A 23,051-nucleotide genomic window follows, 5' to 3' on the forward strand; every position below is an offset into this window, starting at 1 on the left:
GGCAAAGAAGAAAAGCCTGCCCTCCACAAGATCCGGTCCCGGATCGGGGGCAGTCCCTTCATGCCGATTTTGAATCCATAGTAGGTTTCTTGGATTGTTTTCCCTTGTTCCAAGACTGATTGGTTCTCCAGGAAGGTTTGGATGGCTCCTGCTTGGAAGAGGAAGCGGAAGGAAGAATTTCCCTTGAAATTTCGAAAGGAACGGAAATTACTCTGACATCCCTTTTGTTTGTTTCTCTTATCCTGAGGGAGGAGATGACCCTTTCCTCCCGTAATATCAGAGATTATTTCCGTCAAACCCGGTCCAAACAAGGTCTTTCTCTTGTACGGAATCGCTAAAAGTTTAGACTTAGACGACACATGCGCAGACCAAGGTTTTAACCATAAGGCTCTGCGGGCTAGAACAGCAAAGCCTGAAATCTTTGCTCCCAGTTTGATAACCTGTAGGGAAGCATCAGTAATAAAGGAATTAGCCAATTTAAGGGCTTTTATCCTATCCTGGATCTCATCAAGGGGAGTGTCTGTCCTAATAGCATCAGGCAACGCATCAAAACAATATGCCGTTGCACTAGTGACGGTAGTAATGCACACTGCAGGTTGCCATTGTAAACCCTGGTGAACATACATCTTCTTGAGTAACCCCTCTAACTTTTTGACCATAGGATCCTTAAAGGCACAACTATCCTCTATGGGGAAGGCAACCCTCTTGGCCAGAGTGGAAATTGGCACTTCCACCTTGGGTACGGTTTGCCAAGACTCCTTGATAGAGTCCGCTATGGGAAACCACTTTTTAAATATACGGGATGGGGAAAAAGTGATACCCGGTCTCTCCCATTCCTTAGCAATGCTCTCAGAAGCTCGGTCTGGTACTGGAAAAACCTCTACCGAGGAAGGTACATCAAAATATTTGTTTAGCTTACTGGATTTCTTAGGATGAACTACGACCATAGTGTCGCTGTCGTCCAATGTAGCTAAGACCTCCATAAGTAACAGACTGAGGTGTTCTAGCTTAAACCTGAAGGATACAACTTCAGTATCAGCAGGAGGAATTACACTGTCAGAATCTGAGATTTCCCCCTCAGTTGCTACCGAAAGATCCTCCTCCTCAGGCTTCTGGGAGGGGCATCCGAAATAGCAACAACTACGTCAGTAACACCTACTGAATGTTTACTTTTCCACTTGCACTTTCCCTGCAGCATGGGAAAAGCAGACAACGCATCAGAAACCGCAGAGGACATGAGAGAAGTGATGTCTTGCAACGTAATTCCAGGAGGAGTTAAAGAGGAAGCGCAGGGCACTGCATGTGTGGGCGATACAATTTGGGATGCTTGAGGAGAAAGCTGCGGCATATATTGAACATTGCCATTAGACTCCTGAACAGCAGCTGCCTTAGAAAATGTTGGTTCAGAAAAAAAGTCTATCCCTATAATTTAAAGTTCTCTCAATACATGAGGAACAGAAAGGGATTGGTGGTTCCACATTGGCATCAAAACACAAACAACAAGTGACATTTTGCAAAGCCTCTTGGTCCATTCTGACTCACAATGGCTCAAATTATAACCTTGATTTTTTAATAAAAAATTTAAATACAAAAAAAACTTTACTGACCCTTTAAATTTAAATCGTAACTTTTTTTTTACTTTAGTCTGCAGAATGAGAACATTTTCTAAATAATAATAAAATAACACCTCTACACCTCAGCTACTTTGCTGAGGTGCCTACCTGATCTGCTACACTGGAGCTTGTTAATCCCACTAGATAAATGATCCGGAACCCAGCAGCAGACGAAGTGAGCCGTTCTCTGGTCCTAGAAACGCATGCTTTCAGAAAATCATGCGTTTCTAGCCAGACCCTGAAAATACTCTTCCTCCGCACTCGGAGTTGAAGTAAAAGTGGCGCGCAATACAGATTGCCGCCTCACATAGCTCCGCCCATCGTGGGCGTCCCCAAAACAAAAAGCTCCCTGTCGGCATTTTGTAATAAAGTATAACCGCCGGGAGTAGTGGAACCACCAGAGCCTAAAAGTCTTTTAAATAAAGTGCCCACTTTTTCTGAGTGTCTTCTTTCTTTCCAGAAATAATAAAGTCAGCACTTACGTCACAAATCTGCCCGACAGTAAGGCAGCTCACCAGTTTTGAGAGGTCCTCTCCCTCACATAGCCCTGTGGAAAGAAAAAAGACTGAGTAATTTTACTCAGGCTTTCAGAGTTAGAGCAGCATAAATTACATGGGAGGAGCAGTGAGAATTATGTCCCGCAAGTTCCCATTGCTCTAAAGCCACCACTGCTCTACTGAAGAGACTGATATGGACTACGGCTACACCCCAGAACAAAGCAGCACAATCTTGCACTACTTTAAAAATAATAAAATCTTGCTTGAAGAATTTTTTACCAACACCTAACTTTACCACTTTCTTGCGCTAACATAGGCAGAGAGAATGACTGAGGTGGGAGGGAAGGGAGGTGATATTTAACAGCTTTGATGTGGTGCTCTTTGCCCCCTCCTGCGGGGCAGGAGTGATATATCCCATTAGTAATTAGATGATCCGTGGACTCATCGTGTCATTAGAAAGAAATACGATTAGGGGAATTTCATGGAAAAGGAGCAAGACGGAGAAATGGTGAGGAATGAAGGGGTGAGCTTATATGTAAAGGCAAGTGAAGTAAGTAGAGAGTGAAGAGGATTGGATGGAATCCATACAAGACACGAAGTACAAAAAACAGTAGATATGACAGTACTCATGTACTGGTGGGGTCAAATATCCATGGCATATTCTCACCTCTCCGTTGGCTTCCCAGTGTAACCAGATACTCGGCTCCTCGAGAGGCTGGAAGGTCTGAGCTGGTTATCACTACAGTGTGCGGTCCATACGAGTGCAATATATCCATAACCTTAGAACAACAGGAAAATGAAAGAGTCTGTGCCAGCTGAGAGACTAAAAGAACAAGTTCAACAAAGTGAAAGCCTGAAAGAGAGTGATGATTGTAAGAGATGAACCATGGTTATCCAACCGGAGGCTCAGAGGACATCACTCCACAATACTCATCTCTTTCCATCTGATGCTCTTTTTCTTTGCACCTGGCTGTCCTGTCAATATGTATCTGTAAATGTGTCTATGTTTCAACATAAATTAATATATTTTTATAATTTTTCACAAGCCATACGAGAAACAAATGCAACATGGCACTAAATTAGTAATGACTGGACACCCCTGAGCAAAGGTTCATTGACTTTGGCATTAAGTAACGAGGTCATGTGGCGAACACTGGGTATATGACCCTCACCTGTACAGCTTCCTCCTGGCTGTGAATCTTACGCCCAGTTAGTAACCTGCAAGAACAAGCAATGCTAGATCATCTTGTACCTGCAACATCTCTAACTCCAGCACATCCTCAGAAGCCCACTAACCATACACACCTATGCCCACTAACCATAGCCACATACGCCCACTAACCAAACCCACTCATGTCCACTAACCATACCCACATATACCCACTAACCATACCCAATCATTCCCACTAACCATACCACATACTCAAACTCAAGCAGTGCCTTGTAGAAACACAACACTGTCCAGTACAAACCTCACTCAATATATGCTGTACCCCTCAGAAATAACACTACAAAAACAAAACTCGTGCATGTCTTCCACAAAACCCTGTCACAGAAATGTACCACCCACCCATAAAACCGTACATGCATTTCTTGCCTAGAGATCTCCACTTCTTGGTTTAGCCTCATTTGCCAGCCCTATACCCTTTCAGATCAAACAAATCCTGTTCTAACTACTTTACGTGATGTGAAATATGGAAACATTGTTCTGTAATCTCTCCTGCACATTACGATAAAGAAACTGAAGACGACCATTACTTAGCGCCCTGGCTGCACGTGATGCACATGGCTTGTACAGCATTGTTCTGTGATCTCTCATGCACATTACTGATAAAGAAACTGAAGACCATTACTTAGCACCCTGGCTGCATGTGATGCACGTGGCTTGTACAGCATTGTTCTGTAATCTGTCCTGCACATTACTGATAAAGAAACTGAAGACGACCATTACTTAGTGCCCTGGCTGCACGTGATGCACGTGGCTTGTACAGCATTGTTCTGTAATCTCTCCTGCACATTACTGATAAAGAAACTGAAGACCATTACTTAGCACCCTGGCTGCACGTGATGCACATGGCTTGTACAGCATTGTTATGTAATCTCTCCTGCACATTACTGATAAAGAAACTGAAGACCATTACTTAGCGCCCTGGCTGCACGTGATGCACGTGGCTTGTACAGCATTGTTCTGTGATCTCTCATGCACATTACTGATAAAGAACTGAAGACTATTACTTAGCGCCCTGGCTGCATGTGATGCACATGGCTTGTACAGCATTGTTCTGTAATCTGTCCTGAACATTACTGATAAAGAAACTGAAGACGACCATTACTTAGCACCCTGGCTGCATGTGATGCACGTGGCTTGTACAGCATTGTTCTGTAATCTGTCCTGAACATTACTGATAAAGAAACTGAAGACGACCATTACTTAGCGCCCTGGCTGCACGTGATGCACATGGCTTGTACAGCATTGTTCTGTAATCTGTCCTGAACATTACTGATAAAGAAACTGAAGACGACCATTACTTAGCGCCCTGGCTGCACGTGATGCACGTGGCTTGTACAGCATTGTTCTGTAATCTGTCCTGAACATTACTGATAAAGAAACTGAAGACGACCATTACTTAGCGCCCTGGCTGCACGTGATGCACGTGGCTTGTACAGCATTGTTCTGTGATCTCTCATGCACATTACGGATAAAGAAACTGAAGACCATTACTTATCGCCCTGGCTGCATGGAACACGTGATGCACGTGGCTTGTACAGCATTGTTCTGTAATCTCTCCTGCACATTACTGATAAAGAAACTGAAGACGACCATTACTTAGCACCCTGGCTGCATGTGATGCACGTGGCTTGTACAACATTGTTCTGTAATCTCTCCTGCACATTACTGATAAAGAAACTGAAGACGACCATTACTTAGCACCCTGGCTGCATGGAACACGTGATGCACGTGGCTTGTACAGCATTGTTCTGTAATCTCTCATGCACATTACTGATAAAGAAACTGAAGACCATTACTTATCGTCCTGGCTGCATGGAACACGTGATGCACGTGGCTTGTACAGCATTGTTCTGTAATCTCTCATGCACATTACTGATAAAGAAACTGAAGACGACCATTACTTAGCACCCTGGCTGCATGTGATGCACGTGGCTTGTATGGCATTGTTCTGTAATCTCTCCTGCACATTACTGATAAAGAAACTGAAGAAAATCATTACTTAGCGCCCTGGCTGCATGGAACACGTGATGCACATGGCTTGTACAGTATTATTCTGTAATCTCTCCTGCACATTACTGATAAAGAAACTGAAGACCATTACTTAGCGCCCTGGCTGCTCGTGATGCACATGGCATGTACAGCATTGTTCTGCAATCTCTCCTGCACATTACTGATATAGAAACTGAAGACCATTACTTAGCGCCCTGGCTGCACGTGATGCACATGGCTTGTACAGTATTATTCTGTAATCTCTCCTGCACATTACTGATAAAGAAACTGAAGACCATTACTTAGCGCCCTGGCTGCACGTGATGCACATGGCATGTACAGCATTGTTCTGTAATCTCTCCTGCACATTACTGATATAGAAACTGAAGACCATTACTTAGCACCCTGGCTGCACGTGATGCACATGGCATGTACAGCATTGTTCTGTAATCTCTCCTGCACATTACTGATATAGAAACTGAAGACCATTACTTAGCACCCTGGCTGCACGTGATGCACATGGCTTGTACAGTATTATTCTGCAACCTCTACTGCACATTACTGATAAAGAAACTGAAGACCATTATACTTTGCGCCCTGGCTGCCGGGTCCCTAATGACATCTCCATTCTGATACACAGGAAGCCAGGTCCCTAATGACATCTCCATTCTGATACACAGGAAGCAAGGTCCCTAATGACATCTCCATTCTGATACACAGGAAGCAAGGTCCCTAATGACATCTCCATTCTGATACACAGGAAGCCAGGTCCCTAAGGACATCTCCATTCTGATGCACAGGAAGCCAGGTCCCTAAGGACATCTCCATTCTGATACACAGGAAGCCAGGTCCCTAAGGACATCTCCATTCTGATACACAGGAAGCCAGGTCCCTAAGGACATCTCCATTCTGATACACAGGAAGCAAGGTCCCTAATGACATCTCCATTCTGATGCACAGGAAGCCAGGTCCCTAAGGACATCTCCATTCTGATACACAGGAAGCCAGGTCCCTAAGGACATCTCCATTCTGATGCACAGGAAGCCAGGTCCCTAAGGACATCTCCATTCTGATACACAGGAAGCAGTGATGCACGTGGCTTGTACAGCATTGTTCTGTAATCTCTCATGCACATTACTGATAAAGAAACTGAAGACCATTACTTATCGCCCTGGCTGCATGGAACACGTGATGCACGTGGCTTGTACAGCATTGTTCTGTAATCTCTCCTGCACATTACTGATAAAGAAACTGAAGACGACCATTACTTAGCACCCTGGCTGCATGTGATGCACGTGGCTTGTATGGCATTGTTCTGTAATCTCTCATGCACATTACTGATAAAGAAACTGAAGAAAATCATTACTTAGCGCCCTGGCTGCATGGAACACGTGATGCACATGGCTTGTACAGTATTATTCTGTAATCTCTCCTGCACATTACTGATAAAGAAACTGAAGACCATTACTTAGCACCCTGGCTGCACGTGATGCATATGGCTTGTACAGTATTATTCTGTAATCTCTCCTGCACATTACTGATAAAGAAACTGAAGACCATTACTTAGCACCCTGGCTGCACGTGATGCACATGGCATGTACAGCATTGTTCTGTAATCTCTCCTGCACATTACTGATATAGAAACTGAAGACCATTACTTAGCACCCTGGCTGCACGTGATGCACATGGCTTGTACAGTATTATTCTGTAATCTCTCCTGCACATTACTGATAAAGAAACTGAAGACCATTACTTAGCGCCCTGGCTGCACGTGATGCACATGGCATGTACAGCATTGTTCTGTAATCTCTCCTGCACATTACTGATATAGAAACTGAAGACCATTACTTAGCACCCTGGCTGCACGTGATGCACATGGCTTGTACAGTATTATTCTGCAACCTCTACTGCACATTACTGATAAAGAAACTGAAGACCATTATACTTTGCACCCTGGCTGCCGGGTCCCTAATGACATCTCCATTCTGATACACAGGAAGCCAGGTCCCTAAGGACATCTCCATTCTGATGCACAGGAAGCCAGGTCCCTAAGGACATCTCCATTCTGATGCACAGGAAGCCAGGTCCCTAAGGACATCTCCATTCTGATACACAGGAAGCCAGGTCCCTAAGGACATCTCCATTCTGATGCACAGGAAGCCAGGTCCCTAAGGACATCTCCATTCTGATACACAGGAAGCAAGGTCCCTAAGGACATCTCCATTCTGATGCACAGGAAGCCAGGTCCCTAAGGACATTTCCATTCTGATACACAGGAAGCCAGGTCCCTAAGGACATCTCCATTCTGATACACAGGAAGCCAGGTTCCTAAGGACATCTCCATTCTGATGCACAGGAAGCCAGGTCCCTAATGACATCTCCATTCTGATGCTCAGGAACACAGGTCCTTAATGACACCTCCATGCTAATACATCCATAAACACTATGCCTTACCCTAAAATAACTAACCCCTAGCCCATAATCCTTACCCTGATAACCCCTAACTCATAAGCCTTACAATAATGCACCCCTAAACCACAAGTCTTACCCTTAAACACCCCAAAACAAAAAGGCCTTACCCTAATATACCCCTAAACAAAAAGCCTTACACGAATACACCCCTAAAGGATAAGCCTTACCCTAATATACCCATAAACAAAATGCCTTATTATAATACACCCCTAAAGGATAAGTCTTACCCTAATACACCCCTAAACCATAAGCCTTGCCCAAATACACCCCTAAAGCATAAGCCTTACCCCAATACACTCTTAAAGAATAAGCCTAACCCTAATACACCCCTAAACTAAAAGCCTTAACCTAACACAGTCCAAAACCAAAAGGCTAACCCTAATACACCCCTAAACAAAAAGTCTTACCTAATACACCCCTAAACAAAAAGCCTTGCCCTAATACACCAATAAAACCAAAAGCCTTACCCTAATACACCTCTAAACCAAAAGCCTTACCCTAATACACCCCTAAACCAAAAGCCTTACCCTAATACACCCCTAAACCAGGGCGTCTACATTCTGATGCACAGGAAGACGGGTCCCTAATGACATCTCCATTCTGATACACAGAAAGCTGGGTCCCTAATAACATCTCTTATCTAATGCACAGGTCCTTTTTGACGTCTCCATTCGAATGCACAGGAAGCCATGTCCCTAATGACGTCCCATTCTGATGCACAGGAAGCCGTGTCCCTAATGACGTCCCATTCTGATGCACAGGAAGCCATGTCCCTAATGACGTCCCATTCTGATGCACAGGAAGCCGGGCCCCTAATGACGTCCCATTCTGATGCACAGGAAGCCGGGCCCCTAATGACATCTCCATTCTGATGCACAGGAAGCCGGGCCCCTAATGACGTCCCATTCTGATGCACAGGAAGCCGGGCCCCTAATGATATCTCCATTCTGATGCACAGGAAGCCGGGTCCCTAAGGACATCTCCATTCTGATGCACAGGAAGCCGGGTCCCTAATGACGTCCCATTCTGATGCACAGGAAGCCGGGTCCCTAATGACGTCCCATTCTGATGCACAGGAAGCCGGGTCCCTAATGACATCTCCATTCTGATGCACAGGAAGCCGGGTCCCTAATGACGTCCCATTCTGATGCACAGGAAGCCGGGCCCCTAATGACGTCCCATTCTGATGCACAGGAAGCCAGGTCCCTAAGGACATCTCCATTCTGATACACAGGAAGCAAGGTCCCTAAGGACATCTCCATTCTGATACACAGGAAGCCAGGTCCCTAAGGACATCTCCATTCTGATGCACAGGAAGCCAGGTCCCTAAGGACATCTCCATTCTGATGCACAGGAAGCCAGGTCCCTAAGGACGTCTCCATTCTGATACACAGGAAGCAAGGTCCCTAAGGACATCTCCATTCTGATACACAGGAAGCAAGGTCCCTAAGGACATCTCCATTCTGATACACAGGAAGCAAGGTCCCTAAGGACATCTCCATTCTGATACACAGGAAGCCAGGTCCCTAAGGACATCTCCATTCTGATGCACAGGAAGCCAGGTCCCTAAGGACATCTCCATTCTGATACACAGGAAGCCAGGTCCCTAAGGACGTCTCCATTCTGATGCACAGGAAGCCAGGTCCCTAAGGACATCTCCATTCTGATACACAGGAAGCAAGGTCCCTAAGGACATCTCCATTCTGATACACAGGAAGCAAGGTCCCTAAGGACATCTCCATTCTGATACACAGGAAGCAAGGTCCCTAAGGACATCTCCATTCTGATACACAGGAAGCCAGGTCCCTAAGGACATCTCCATTCTGATGCACAGGAAGCCAGGTCCCTAAGGACATCTCCATTCTGATACACAGGAAGCCAGGTCCCTAAGGACGTCTCCATTCTGATGCACAGGAAGCCAGGTCCCTAAGGACATCTCCATTCTGATACACAGGAAGCAAGGTCCCTAAGGACATCTCCATTCTGATACACAGGAAGCCAGGTCCCTAAGGACATCTCCATTCTGATACACAGGAAGCAAGGTCCCTAAGGACATCTCCATTCTGATGCACAGGAAGCCAGGTCCCTAAGGACATTTCCATTCTGATACACAGGAAGCCAGGTCCCTAAGGACATCTCCATTCTGATGCACAGGAAGCCAGGTCCCTAAGGACATCTCCATTCTGATACACAGGAAGCCAGGTTCCTAAGGACATCTCCATTCTGATGCACAGGAAGCCAGGTCCCTAATGACACCTCCATGCTAATACATCCATAAACACTATGCCTTACCCTAAAATAACTAACCCCTAGCCCATAATCCTTACCCTGATAACCCCTAACTCATAAGCCTTACACTAATGCACCCCTAAACCACAAGTCTTACCCTTAAACACCCCAAAACAAAAAGGCCTTACCCTAATATACCCCTAAACAAAAAGCCTTACACGAATACACCCCTAAAGGATAAGCCTTACCCTAATATACCCATAAACAAAATGCCTTATTATAATACACCCCTAAAGGATAAGTCTTACCCTAATACACCCCTAAACCATAAGCCTTGCCCAAATACACCCCTAAAGCATAAGCCTTACCCCAATACACTCTTAAAGAATAAGCCTAACCCTAATACACCCCTAAACTAAAAGCCTTAACCTAACACAGTCCAAAACCAAAAGGCTAACCCTAATACACCCCTAAACAAAAAGTCTTACCTAATACACCCCTAAACCAAAAGCCTTGCCCTAATACACCTCTAAACCAAAAGCCTTACCCTAATACACCCCTAAACCAAAAGCCTTACCCTAATACACCCCTAAACCAAAAGCCTTACCCTAATACACCCCTAAACCAGGGCGTCTCCATTCTGATGCACAGGAAGACGGGTCCCTAATGACATCTCCATTCTGATACACAGAAAGCTGGGTCCCTAATAACATATCTTATCTAATGCACAGGTCCTTTTTGACGTCACCATTCGAATGCACAGGAAGCCGTGTCCCTAATGACGTCCCATTCTGATGCACAGGAAGCCTGGTCCCTAATGACGTCCCATTCTGATGCACAGGAAGCCGTGTCCCTAATGACGTCCCATTCTGATGCACAGGAAGCCGTGTCCCTAATGACGTCCCATTCTGATGCACAGGAAGCCGTGTCCCTAATGACGTCCCATTCTGATGCACAGGAAGCCGTGTCCCTAATGACGTCCCATTCTGATGCACAGGAAGCCGGGTCCCTAATGACGTCCCATTCTGATGCACAGGAAGCCGGGTCCCTAATGACGTCCCATTCTGATGCACAGGAAGCCGGGCCCCTAATGACGTTCCATTCTGATGCACAGGAAGCCGGGCCCCTAATGATATCTCCATTCTGATGCACAGGAAGCCGGGCCCCTAATGACATCTCCATTCTGATGCACAGGAAGCCGGGTCCCTAATGACGTCCCATTCTGATGCACAGGAAGCCTGGTCCCTAATGACGTCCCATTCTGATGCACAGGAAGCCGGGTCCCTAATGACATCTCCATTCTGATGCACAGGAAGCCGGGCCCCTAATGACATCTCCATTCTGATGCACAGGAAGCCGGGTCCCTAATGACGTCCCATTCTGATGCACAGGAAGCCGGGCCCCTAATGACGTCCCATTCTGATGCACAGGAAGCCAGGTCCCTAATGACGTCCCATTCTGATGCACAGGAAGCCGGGTCCCTAATGACATCTCCATTCTGATGCACAGGAAGCCGGGTCCCTAATGACGTCCCATTCTGATGCACAGGAAGCCAGGTCCCTAATGACGTCCCATTCTGATGCACAGGAAGCCGGGTCCCTAATGACGTCCCATTCTGATGCACAGGAAGCCGGGCCCCTAATGACATCTCCATTCTGATGCACAGGAAGCCGGGTCCCTAATGACGTCCCATTCTGATGCACAGGAAGCCGGGTCCCTAATGACGTCCCATTCTGATGCACAGGAAGCCGGGCCCCTAATGACATCTCCATTCTGATGCACAGGAAGCCGGGCCCCTAATGACATCTCCATTCTGATGCACAGGAAGCCGGGTCCCTAATGACGTCCCATTCTGATGCACAGGAAGCCGGGTCCCTAATGACGTCCCATTCTGATGCACAGGAAGCCGTGTCCCTAATGACGTCCCATTCTGATGCACAGGAAGCCGTGTCCCTAATGACGTCCCATTCTGATGCACAGGAAGCCGGGTCCCTAATGACGTCCCATTCTGATGCACAGGAAGCCGGGCCCCTAATGACATCTCCATTCTGATGCACAGGAAGCCGGGTCCCTAATGACGTCCCATTCTGATGCACAGGAAGCCGTGTCCCTAATGACGTCCCATTCTGATGCACAGGAAGCCGGGCCCCTAATGACATCTCCATTCTGATGCACAGGAAGCCGTGTCCCTAATGACGTCCCATTCTGATGCACAGGAAGACAGGTCCTTAATGACACCTCCATTCTGATACATCCCTAACACTATGCCTTACACTAAAATAACCCCTAGCCCATATTCCTTACCCTGATAACCCATAACTCATAAGCCTTACACTAATGCACCCCTAAACCACAAGTCTTACCCTTAAACACGCCTAAACAAAAAGGCCTTACCCTAATTTACCCCTAAACAAAAAGCCTTACTATAATACACCCCTAAAGCATAAGCCTTATCCTAATACACTCTTAAAGAATAAGCCTAACCCTAATACACCCCTAAACCATAAGCCTTACCCCAATACACTCTTAAAGAATAAGCCTAGCCCTAATACACCCCTAAACCAGGGCGTCTCCATTCTGAAACACAGAAAGCCGGGTCCCTAATAACATCCCTTATCTGATGCACAGGAAGCCGTGTCCCTAATGACGTCCCATTCTGATGCACAGGAAGCCAGGTCTCTAATGACATCTCCATGCTGATGCTCAGGAAGCTGTGTCCCTAATGACGTCCTATTCTGATGCACAGGAAGCCAGGTCTCTAATGACAAATCCATGCTGATGCTCAGGAATACAGGTCCTTAATGACACCTCCATTCTAATACATCCTTAAACACTATGCCTTACCCCAAAATAACCCCTAGCCCATAATTCTTACCCTGATAACCCCTAACTCATAAGCCTTACACTAATGCACCCCTAAACCACAAGTCTTACCCTTAAACACCCCAAAACAAAAAGGCCTTACCCTAATATACCCCTAAACAAAATGCCTTACCCGAATACACCCCTAAAGCATAAGCCTAACCCTAATACACCCCTAAACTAAAAGCCTTAACCTAATACACCCCTAAACCAAAATCCTTACCCTAATACACCCCTAAACCAAAAGCCTTACCCTAATATACTCCAAAACCAAAAGCCTTACCCTAATATACTCCAAAACCAAAAGCCTTACCCTAGTACACCCCTAAACCAAAAGCCTAACCTCAATACACCCCTAAACCAAAAGTCTTAACCCTAATACAACACTAAACCAAAAGACTTACCCTAATACACCCCTACACCAAAAGCCTTACCTAATACACCCGTAAACCAAAAGCCTACTCTAATAACTCCTAAACCAAAAGCCTTACCCCAATACACCCCTAAACCAAAAGCCTTTCCCTAATATACTCCTAAACCAAAAGCCTTACCCTAATACACCCCTAAACCAAAAGCCTTACCTAATTAACCCCTAAACCAAAAGCTTTACCCTAATATAACCCTAAACTAAGAGACTTACCCTAATACACCCCTAAACCAAAAGCCTTACCCTAATTTACCCCTAAACCAAAAGCGTTACCCTAATAGACTCCTAAACCTTACCCTAAAATAACCCCTTACCAATAAGCCTTACCCTAATGCACTCCTAAACCAAAAGGCTTACCCTAATACACCCCTAAAACAAAAGCCTTACCCTAATACACTCCTAAACCAAAAGGCTTACCCTAATACACCCCTAAACCAAAAGACTACCCTAATAACCCCTAAACCAAAAGCCTTACCTAATTAACCCCTAAACCAAAAGCCTTACCCTAATACACCCCTAAACCTAAAGCCTTACCCTAATACACCCCTAAAAACCAAAAGCCTTACCCTAATACACCCCTAAACCAAAAGTCTACTCTAATAACCCCTAAACCAAAAGCCTTACCCTAATACACCCCTAAACCAAAAGCCTTACCCTAATACACCCCTAAACCAAAAGCCTTAACATAATAGACCCCTAAACCATAAGCCTTACCCTAATACACCCCTAAACAAAATTTATGCTTACCTGATAAATGTATTTATTTCTGGACACAATGAGTCCACGGATCATCTAATTACTATTGGGAATATTACTCCTGCCCAGCAGGAGGCAGCAAAGAGCACCACAGTAAAGCTGTTAAATATCACCTCCCTTCCCTCCAACCCCAGTCATTTGACCGAGAGAAAGGAAGCAACAAGGTGCAGAGGTGTCTGAAGTTTATAACATACCAACAGCCTGTCTAAAGAACAGGGCGGGCCGTGGACTCATTGTGTCAAAAAATAAATAAATTTATCAGGTAAGCATAAATTTTGTTTTCTTTCTAATGACACGATGAGTCCACGGATCATCTAATTACTATTGGGAATCAATACCCAAGCTAGAGGACACAGATGATAAGGGAGGGACAAGAAAGGGAACCAAAACGGAAGGCACCACTGCTTGAAGAACCTTTCTCCCAAAAGAAGTCTCAGCCGAGGCAAAAGTGTCAAATTTATAGAATTTTGAAAAAGTGTGAAGAGAGGACCAAATTGCAGCCTTGCAAATCTGTTCCACAGAAGCTTTATTTTTGAATGCCCAGGAAGAGGAAACAGCCCTCGTAAAATGAGCCGTAACATCTCAGGAGGCTGCTGTCCAGCAGTTTCATAGGCCAAGTGAATGATACTCTTCAGCCACAAAGAAAGAGAAGTAGCCATAGCTTTCTGCCCCTTAAGTTTCCCAGAGAACACCACAAACAGAGTAGAAGACTGACGAAAATCCTTAGTCGCCTGTAAATAGAATTTTAATGCATGCACCACGTCCAGATTGTGCAGAAGCCGTTCCTTTTGAAAAGAAGGATTAGGACTCAAGGAAGGAACAACAATCTCCTGATTAATGTTCCGATCTGAAACTACTTTAGGGAGAAACCCTAACTTAGTACGCAAAACTACCTTATCCAAATGAAAAACTAGTCAGCTTCAGAGAAACTAGATTTGGATGAAGGAAAGGCCCTAACTTTAGAGCAATGAACTTTACCACTTCCTTGCTCTAACATAGGCAAAGAGAATGACTGGGGTTGGAGGGAAGGGAGGTGATATTTAACAGCTTTGCTGTGGTGCACTTTGCCGCCTCCTGCTGGGCAGGAGTGATATTCCCAATAGTAATAAGATGATCCGTGGACTCATTGTGTCATTAGAAAGAAAATAATTACCCTAATACACCCCTAAACAAAAAGACTTACCCTAATACACCCCTAAACCAAAAGCCCTACCCTAATACCCCTAAACCAAAAGCATTACCCTAATAAACTCCAAAACCAAGAGACTTACCCTAATACACCCCTAAACAAAAAGCCTTACCCTAATTTACCCCTAAACCAAAAGCTTTACCCTAAAAGACCCCTAAACCATAAACCTTACCCTAAAATAACCCCTTACCAATAAGCCTTACCCTAATGCACCCCTAAACTAAAAGCTTTACCCTAATACACCCCTAAACCAAAAGCCTTACCCTAATACAGCCCTAAACCAAAAGCCTTACCCCAATACACTCCTAAACCAAAAGCCTTACAGACAGGGAACCTAAACGGAAGGCACCACTGCTTGAAGAACCTTTCTCCCAAAAGAAGTCTCAGCCGAGGCAAAAGTGTCAAATGTATAGAATTTTGAAAAAGTGTGAAGAGAGGACCAAGTTGCAGCCTTGCAAATCTGTTCCACAGAAGCTTAATTTCTGAATGCCCAGGAAGAGGAAACAGCCCTCGTAGAATGAGCCGTAACATCTCAGGAGGCTGCTGTCCAGCAGTTTCATAGGCCAAGTGAATGATACTCTTCAGCCACAAAGAAAGAGAAGTAGCCGTAGCTTTCTGCCCCTTAAGTTTCCCAGAGAACACCACAAACAGAGTAGAAGACTGCCGAAAATCCTTAGTCGCCTGTAAATAGAATTTTAATGCATGCATCACGTCCAGATTGTGCAGAAGCCGTTCCTTTTGAAAAGAAGGATTAGGACACAAGGAAGGAACAACAATCTCCTGATTAATGTTCCGATCTGAAACTACTTTAGGGAGAAACCCTAACTTAGTACGCAAAACTACCTTATCCAAATGAAAAATAAGGTAAGGAGACTCAAACTGTAATGCCGAGAGCTCTGACACTCTACGAGCAGATGAAATAGCAACAAGAAACAAAACTTTCCAAGATAACAGCTTAATATCTAAGAAAGCCATAGGCTCAAACGGAGCCCTTTGAAGAACCCTAAGAACTAAATTAAAACTCCAGGGAGGAGTAACTGGTTTGAACACAGGACTGATTCTAACCAAAACAATTGCACATCAGGGATGTCCGCCAGACGTTTATGTAACAAAATAGACAAGGTAGATATTTGACCTTTAGGGAACTTGCCGATAAACCCTTCTCCAAACCTTCTTGGAGAAAGGACAGAATTCTAGGAATCCTAACTCTACTCCAAGAGTAGCCCTTGGATTCACACCAATACAGATATTTACGCCATATCTTATGGTAAATCTTTCTAGTCACAGGCTTATGAGCCTGAATCATGGTCTCAATGACTGATTGCGAAAATCCATGGATGGATAAGATGAAGCGTTCAATCTCCAAGCAGTCAGCTTCAGAGAAACTAGATTTGAATGAAGGAAATGCCCTTGAAGTAGAAGGTCCTTCTTCAATGGAAGTTTCCAAGGTGGAAGAGATGACATGTCCACCAGGTCTGCATACCAAATCCTGCAAGGCCACGCCGGTGCAATGAGGATTACCAACGCCCTCTCCTGCTTGATTTGGGCAATGACCCGAGGTAGAAGAGCGAACGGAGGAAATAGGTATGCGAGACTGAAATTCCAAGGTACCGCCAGGGTGTCTATCAGTACAGCCTGAGGGTCCCTTGACCTCGACCCGTACCTTGGAAGCTTGGCATTCTGCCGAGATGCCATGAGATCTAATTCCGGCCGACCCCATTTGAGAATCATGCTGGAAAACACTTCTGGATGGAGTTCCCACTCCCCCGGGTGAAAAGTCTGTCTGCTCAGGAAGTCCGCCTCCCAGTTGTCCACTACTGGAATGTGGATCACCGACAGACAGCAATTGTGGGTTTCTGACCACTGAATTATCTTGGCTACCTCTGTCATGGCCAAGGAACTCTGCGTTCCTCCCTGATGGTTGATGTAAGCCACTGAAGTTAAGTTGTCCGACTGCAACTTGATGAACCAGGCCGAGGCTAACTGAGGCCAGGCCAGAAGAGCATTGAAGATTGCTCTCAGCTCCAGAATGTTTATGGGTAGAACACACCCCGACTGAGTCCATGTTCCCTGAGCCTTTAGAGAGCCCCAGACTGCTCCCCATCCCAGAAGGCTGGCATCCGTTGTCACAATCACCCAGGTGGGTCTGCGGAAGCAAGTTCCCTGGGATAGATGATCCTGAGACAATCACCAAAGAAGAGAATCCCTTGTCTCCCGTTCCAGGAGTAATAGTGGAGACAGGTCCGCATAATCTCTGTTCCACTGCCTGAGCATGCATAACTGCAGAGGTCTGAGGTGGAAAGGGGCAAACAGGATGATGTCCATAGCTGCAACCATCAGACCAATTACCACCTTACATTGAGCCACTGACGGCCGAGGAGAGGACTGAAGCGCTAGACAAGAATCGAAAATCTTTAATTTCCTGACTTCTTTCAGAAATATCTTCATTGATAAGGAATCTATTATGGTTCCCAAGAAAACTACCATTGTAGTTGGAACTAAGGAACTCTTTTCCAAATTCACCTTCCATCCGTGAGATCGCAGGAAGTATAACATTTCCGTGTGGGATTTGGTCTGTTGAAAGGATGGTGCCTGAACCAGAATGTCGTCCAGATAAGGTGCCACTGCAATGCCCCGCAACCGGAGCACCAACAACAGTGATCCCAGAACCTTTGAAAAAATTCTGGGAGCTGTGGCGAGGCTGAACGGAAGAGCCACAAACTGGAAGTGTTTGTCTAGAAAAGCAAACCTCAGAAACTTGTGATGGTCATTGTGAATGAGAACATGCAGGTACGCGTCCTTTAAATCTACCGTAGTCATAAATTGGCCCTCTTGAACCAAGGGAAGAATGGAACGAATAGTTTCCATCTTGAAGGGCTGTACTCTGAGGAACTTGTTTAAGCTTTTGAGATCTAGAATTAGTCTGAAAGTTCCCTCTTTTTTGGAGGTTGGAGTAAAATCCCAGACCCTGCTCCTGTCTCGGGACAGGAACTATCACTCCTAGGTTGGAAAGGTCTTGAACACAGTGTAAGAATGCCTCTCTTTTTGTCTGGTCTACAGATAATCTTGAGAAGAAACCTGCCCCTGGGAGGAAAGGTTTTGAACTCTAGTTTGTATCCCTGGGACACGATGTCCACCGCCCAGGGATCCTGGACATCCTGAACCCAAGCCTGAGCGAAGAAGGAAAGTCTGCCCCCCACAAGATCCAGTCCCGGATCGCGGGCAGACCCTTCATGCTGTCTTTGAGTCAATAGCAGGCTTCTTGGACTGTTTTCCCTTGTTCCAAGACGGGTTAGGCCTCCAGGAAGGCTTAGACTGTTCCTGCTTGGAAGAAGGAGAGGAGGGCTTATTTTTGAAGTTTCAAAGGGAACGAAAATTGCTCTGACGTCCCTTCTGCTCATTTCTCTTGTCCTGTGGGAGGAAATGACTCTTTCCTCCCGTAATGTCAGTAATTATTTCCGCCAATCCCGGCCCAAACAAGGTCTTCCCCTAGTAGGGAATAACCATAAGGCTTTGCGGGCCAGCACAGTAAAACTGGAAATCTTTGCACCTAGTTTAATAACCTGTAGGGAAGCATCCGTAATAAAGGAATTGGCCAACTTAAGGGCCTTGATCCTATACTGGATCTCTTCAAGGGGAATGTCTGTCCGAATGGAATCAGACAACGCATCAAACCAGTATGCTGCCGCACTAGTGATGGTAGCAATGCACACTGCAGGTTGCCATTGTAAACCCTGGTGTACATACATATTCTTGAGTAACCCCTCTAATTTATTGTCCATAGGATCCTTAAAAGAACAACTATCGTCTATGGGAATAGTGGTCCTCTTAGCCAGAGTGGAGATTGCCCCTTCCACCTTGGGTACTGTCTGTCAAGACTCCTTAATAGAATTTGCTATAGGAAACATCTTTTTAAATATAGGGGATGGAGAAAAAGGGATACCCGGTCTCTCCCATTCCTTAGCAATAATCTCTGTAGCTCGATCTGGTACAGGAAAAACCTTCACCATGGAAGGTACATCAAAATATTTGTTTAGCTTACTGGATTTCTTAGGATTGACAACGACCGTGGTGTCGCTGTCGTCCAGTGTAGCTAAAACCTCCTTAAAGGGACATTAAACACTTGACTGCAAAAAATCATTTAAACTAACTTCTACTGAATAATAATAAAAAACCGAGTACAGCTCTTTATGCTGTAGCTTCAGCTTACACAAAACATTTCAAGAAAATTGTTTCTAATAGTATACATATCCAGGGCTTGATGCAGCTATGTATGCCGCCATATTTTACCAGCACAGGAGTCACATGACACGCTTTTCATACTGTATCTCCCTATAATGTATGCATAAAAAAAACACAGCAGCAGCACTCAATATTATGCAGACAGAGCTTGCAGTTTATGTTACAAATCTGTTACTGAAATAAAACATTTTATTATTATGCTTTTCTATGTAAAAAAAGCTTACTTTTCAAACATTACCACTCTGGCATTCCTAAGTGTGCACTGTGAATGCACGGCACTCGGCAGGGTTATAAATGTAAATCTGACAAGCTCTTGTCTCCGGGTATGTAGAGGGAGGGGCCGAGGGGGGAGAGAGAGCAGAGAGACTCCAGTCCATGGGAGAAAAGACTGAATAACTCATGCTGCAAATACTTTTTCCTGGAGATTTGTTCAATACAATTTTTAGTTTTATTTTCATACATCTACATTACAAATATACATATATTACTGTATATTTGTAATGTAGATGTATGAAAATAAAATATTGTATTGAACAAATCTCCAGGAAAAAGTATTTGCCTCATGAGTTATTCAGTCTTTTCTCCCACGGACTGGAGTCTCTCTGCTCTCTCTCCCCCCTCGGCCCCTCCCTCTACATACCCGGAGACAAGAGCTTGTCAGATTTATATTTATAAGCCTGCCGAGTGCCGTGCATTCACAGTGCACACTTAGGAATGTCAGAGTGGTAATGTTTGAAAAGTAAGCTTTTTTACATAGAAAAGCATAATAATAAAACAGAATTTATGCTTACCTGATAAATTTCTTTCTCTTGTGGTGTATCCAGTCCACGGGTTCATCCTTTACTTGTGGGATATTCTCCTTCCCTACAGGAAGTGGCAAAGAGAGCACACAGCAGAGCTGTCCATATAGCTGCCCCTCTAGCTCCACCCCCCAGTCATTCAACCAAAGGTTAGGAAGAAAAAGGAGAAACCATAGGGTGCAATGGTTACTGTAGTTTAAACAAAAAATCTACCTGACTTAATAGCCAGAGCGGGCCGTGGACTGGATACACCACAAGAGAAAGAAATTTGTCAGGTAAGCATAAATTCTGTTTTCTCTTGTAAGGTGTATCCAGTCCACTGGTTCATCCTTTACTTGTGGGATACCAATACCAAAGTTTTAGGACACGGATGAAGGGAGGGAACAAGACAGGTACCTTAAACGGAAGGCACCACTGCTTGTAAAACCTTTCTCCCAAAAATAGCCTCCGAAGAAGCAAAAGTATCGAATTTGTAAAATTTGGAAAAAGTATGCAGCGAAGACCAAGTCGCTGCCTTACAAATCTGTTCAACAGAAGCCTCATTTTTAAAAGCCCATGTGGAAGCCACTGCTCTGGTAGAATGAGCAGTAATTGTTTCAGGAGGCTGCTGGCCAGCAGTCTCATAGGCCAAACGGATGATGCTTTTCAGCTAAAAGGAAAGAGAGGTAGCGGTCGCCTTCTGACCTCTCCTCTTACCAGAATAGATAACAAACAAAGAAGTTGTTTGTCTGAAATCCTTAGTTGCTAGTAAATAGAACTTTAAAGCACGAACCACATCAAGATTGTGTAACAGACGTTCCTTCTTCGACGAAGGATTAGGACAAAGAGAAGGAACAACAATTTCCTGGTTAATATTCTTATTAGACACAACCTTAGGAAGAAAACCGGGTTTGGTACGTAAAACTACCTTATCTGCATGGAACACCAGGTAAGGTGAATCACACTGTAAAGCAGATAACTCTGAAACTCTTCGAGCAGAAGAGATAGCTACCAAAAACAAAACTTTCCAATATAAAAGCTTAATTAATATCTATGGAATGTAAAGGTTCAAACGGAACCCCTTGCAGAACTGAAAGAACTAAATTCATACTCCATGGCGGAGCCACAGGTCTATAAACAGGCTTGATTCTGACTAAAGCCTGACTAAACGTTTGAACGTCTGGTACCTCTGCCAGACGTTTGTGAAAAAGAATAGACAAAGCAGATATCTGTCCCTTTAAGGAACTAGCTGATAATCCTTTCTCCAATCCATCTTGGAGGAAGGACAAAATCCTGGGAATCCTAACCTTACTCCATGAGTAGCCCTTGGATTCGCACCAAAAAAGATATTTTCGCCAAATCTTATGGTAGATTTTCCTGGTGACAGGCTTTCTAGCCTGAATCAGGGTATCAATGACCGACTCAGAGAAACCACGCTTTGATAGAATTAGGCGTTCAATCTCCAAGCAGTCAGACGCAGAGAAATTAGATTTGGATTTTGAAAGGACCTTGTATTAGAAGGTCCTGCGTCATTGGTAGTGTCCATGGTGGCACAGATGACATGTCCACTACGTCTGCATACCAGGTCCTGCGTGGTCACGCAGGCGCTATTAGAATCACTGAAGCCCTCTCCTGCTTGATTCTGGCAACCAGACGCGGGAGGAGAGGAAACGGTGGAAAAACATAGGCCAGATTGAAGCACCAAGGCGCTGCTAGAGAATCTATCAGCACCGCCTGGGTTCCCGGGACCTGGACCCGTAAAGAGGAAGTTTGGTGTTCTGACGGGACACCATCAGATCCAATTCTGGAGTGCCCCATAGCTGAGTCAGCTGGGCAAATACCTCCGGGTGGAGTTCCCACTCCCCCGGGTGAAAAGTCTGACGACTTAGAAAATCTGCATCCCAGTTGTCTACTCCTGGGATGTGAATTGCTGAGAGATAGCAAGAGTGATCCTCCGCCCACCTGATTATTTTGGTTACTTCCATCATTGCTAGGGAACTCCTTGTTCCCCCTTGATGATTGACGTAAGCTACAGTCGTGATGTTGTCCGACTGAAATCTGCTGAATTTGGCCGCAGCTAGCTGAGGCCATGCCTGAAGCGCGTTGTATATCACCCTCAGTTCCAGAATGTTTATCGGGAGAAGAGCTTCTTCCCGAGACCATAAGCCCTGAGCTTTCAGGGAGTCCCAGACTGCACCCCAGCCCGACAGACTGGCGTCGGTCGTTATGATGATCCACTCTGGTCTGCGGAAACACTGAGACAGGTGATCCTGAGACAACCACCAGAGAAGAGAATCTCTGGTCCCCTGGTCCAACTGTATATGAGGAGACAAATCTGCATAATCCCCATTCCACTGTTTGAGCATGCACAGTTGCAGTGGTCTGAGGTGTATCCGTGCAAAATGGACTATGTCCATTGCCGCTACCATTAGTCCGATTGTCTCCATGCACTGAGCTACAGATGGCCGAGGAATGGAATGAAGAGCTCGGCAAGTAGTTAAGAGTTTTACCTTTCTGACCTCCGTCAGAAATATTTTCATTTCTACCGAGTCTATTAGGGTTCCTAGGAAGAGAACTCTTGAGGGGGGAGAGAGAACTCTTTTTGATGTTCACCTTCCACCCGTGAGACCTCAGAAAGGCCACTACAATTTCCGTGTGAGACTTGGCTCTTTGGAAAGTCGACGCCTGAATTAAGATGTCGTCTAGATAAGGCGCCACTGCTATGCCCCGCGGTCTTAGCACCGCCAGGAGGGACCCTAGCACCT

At 45.2% G+C, this 23,051-nt stretch overlaps 1 protein-coding gene across 2 annotated transcripts in view; it reads right to left on the minus strand.

Annotated features, from left to right (window-relative positions):
• PDXK (pyridoxal kinase) overlaps positions 1-23,051 on the minus strand; it is a 96,258-nt gene that overhangs the window by 29,060 nt on the left and 44,147 nt on the right. For both annotated transcript variants that reach the window (XM_053705717.1, XM_053705718.1), the window contains exons 8-9: positions 3,283-3,328; positions 2,778-2,889 (exon numbers count right to left, since the gene is read on the minus strand). In XM_053705717.1, the coding sequence (XP_053561692.1) occupies positions 2,778-2,889; positions 3,283-3,328 (158 nt within the window). The remainder of the gene's footprint in view (positions 1-2,777; positions 2,890-3,282; positions 3,329-23,051) is intronic.

The sequence above is a fragment of the Bombina bombina genome, chromosome 3 (genome assembly GCF_027579735.1).
Source record: "Bombina bombina isolate aBomBom1 chromosome 3, aBomBom1.pri, whole genome shotgun sequence".
NCBI classification, from domain to species: Eukaryota; Metazoa; Chordata; class Amphibia; order Anura; family Bombinatoridae; genus Bombina; species Bombina bombina.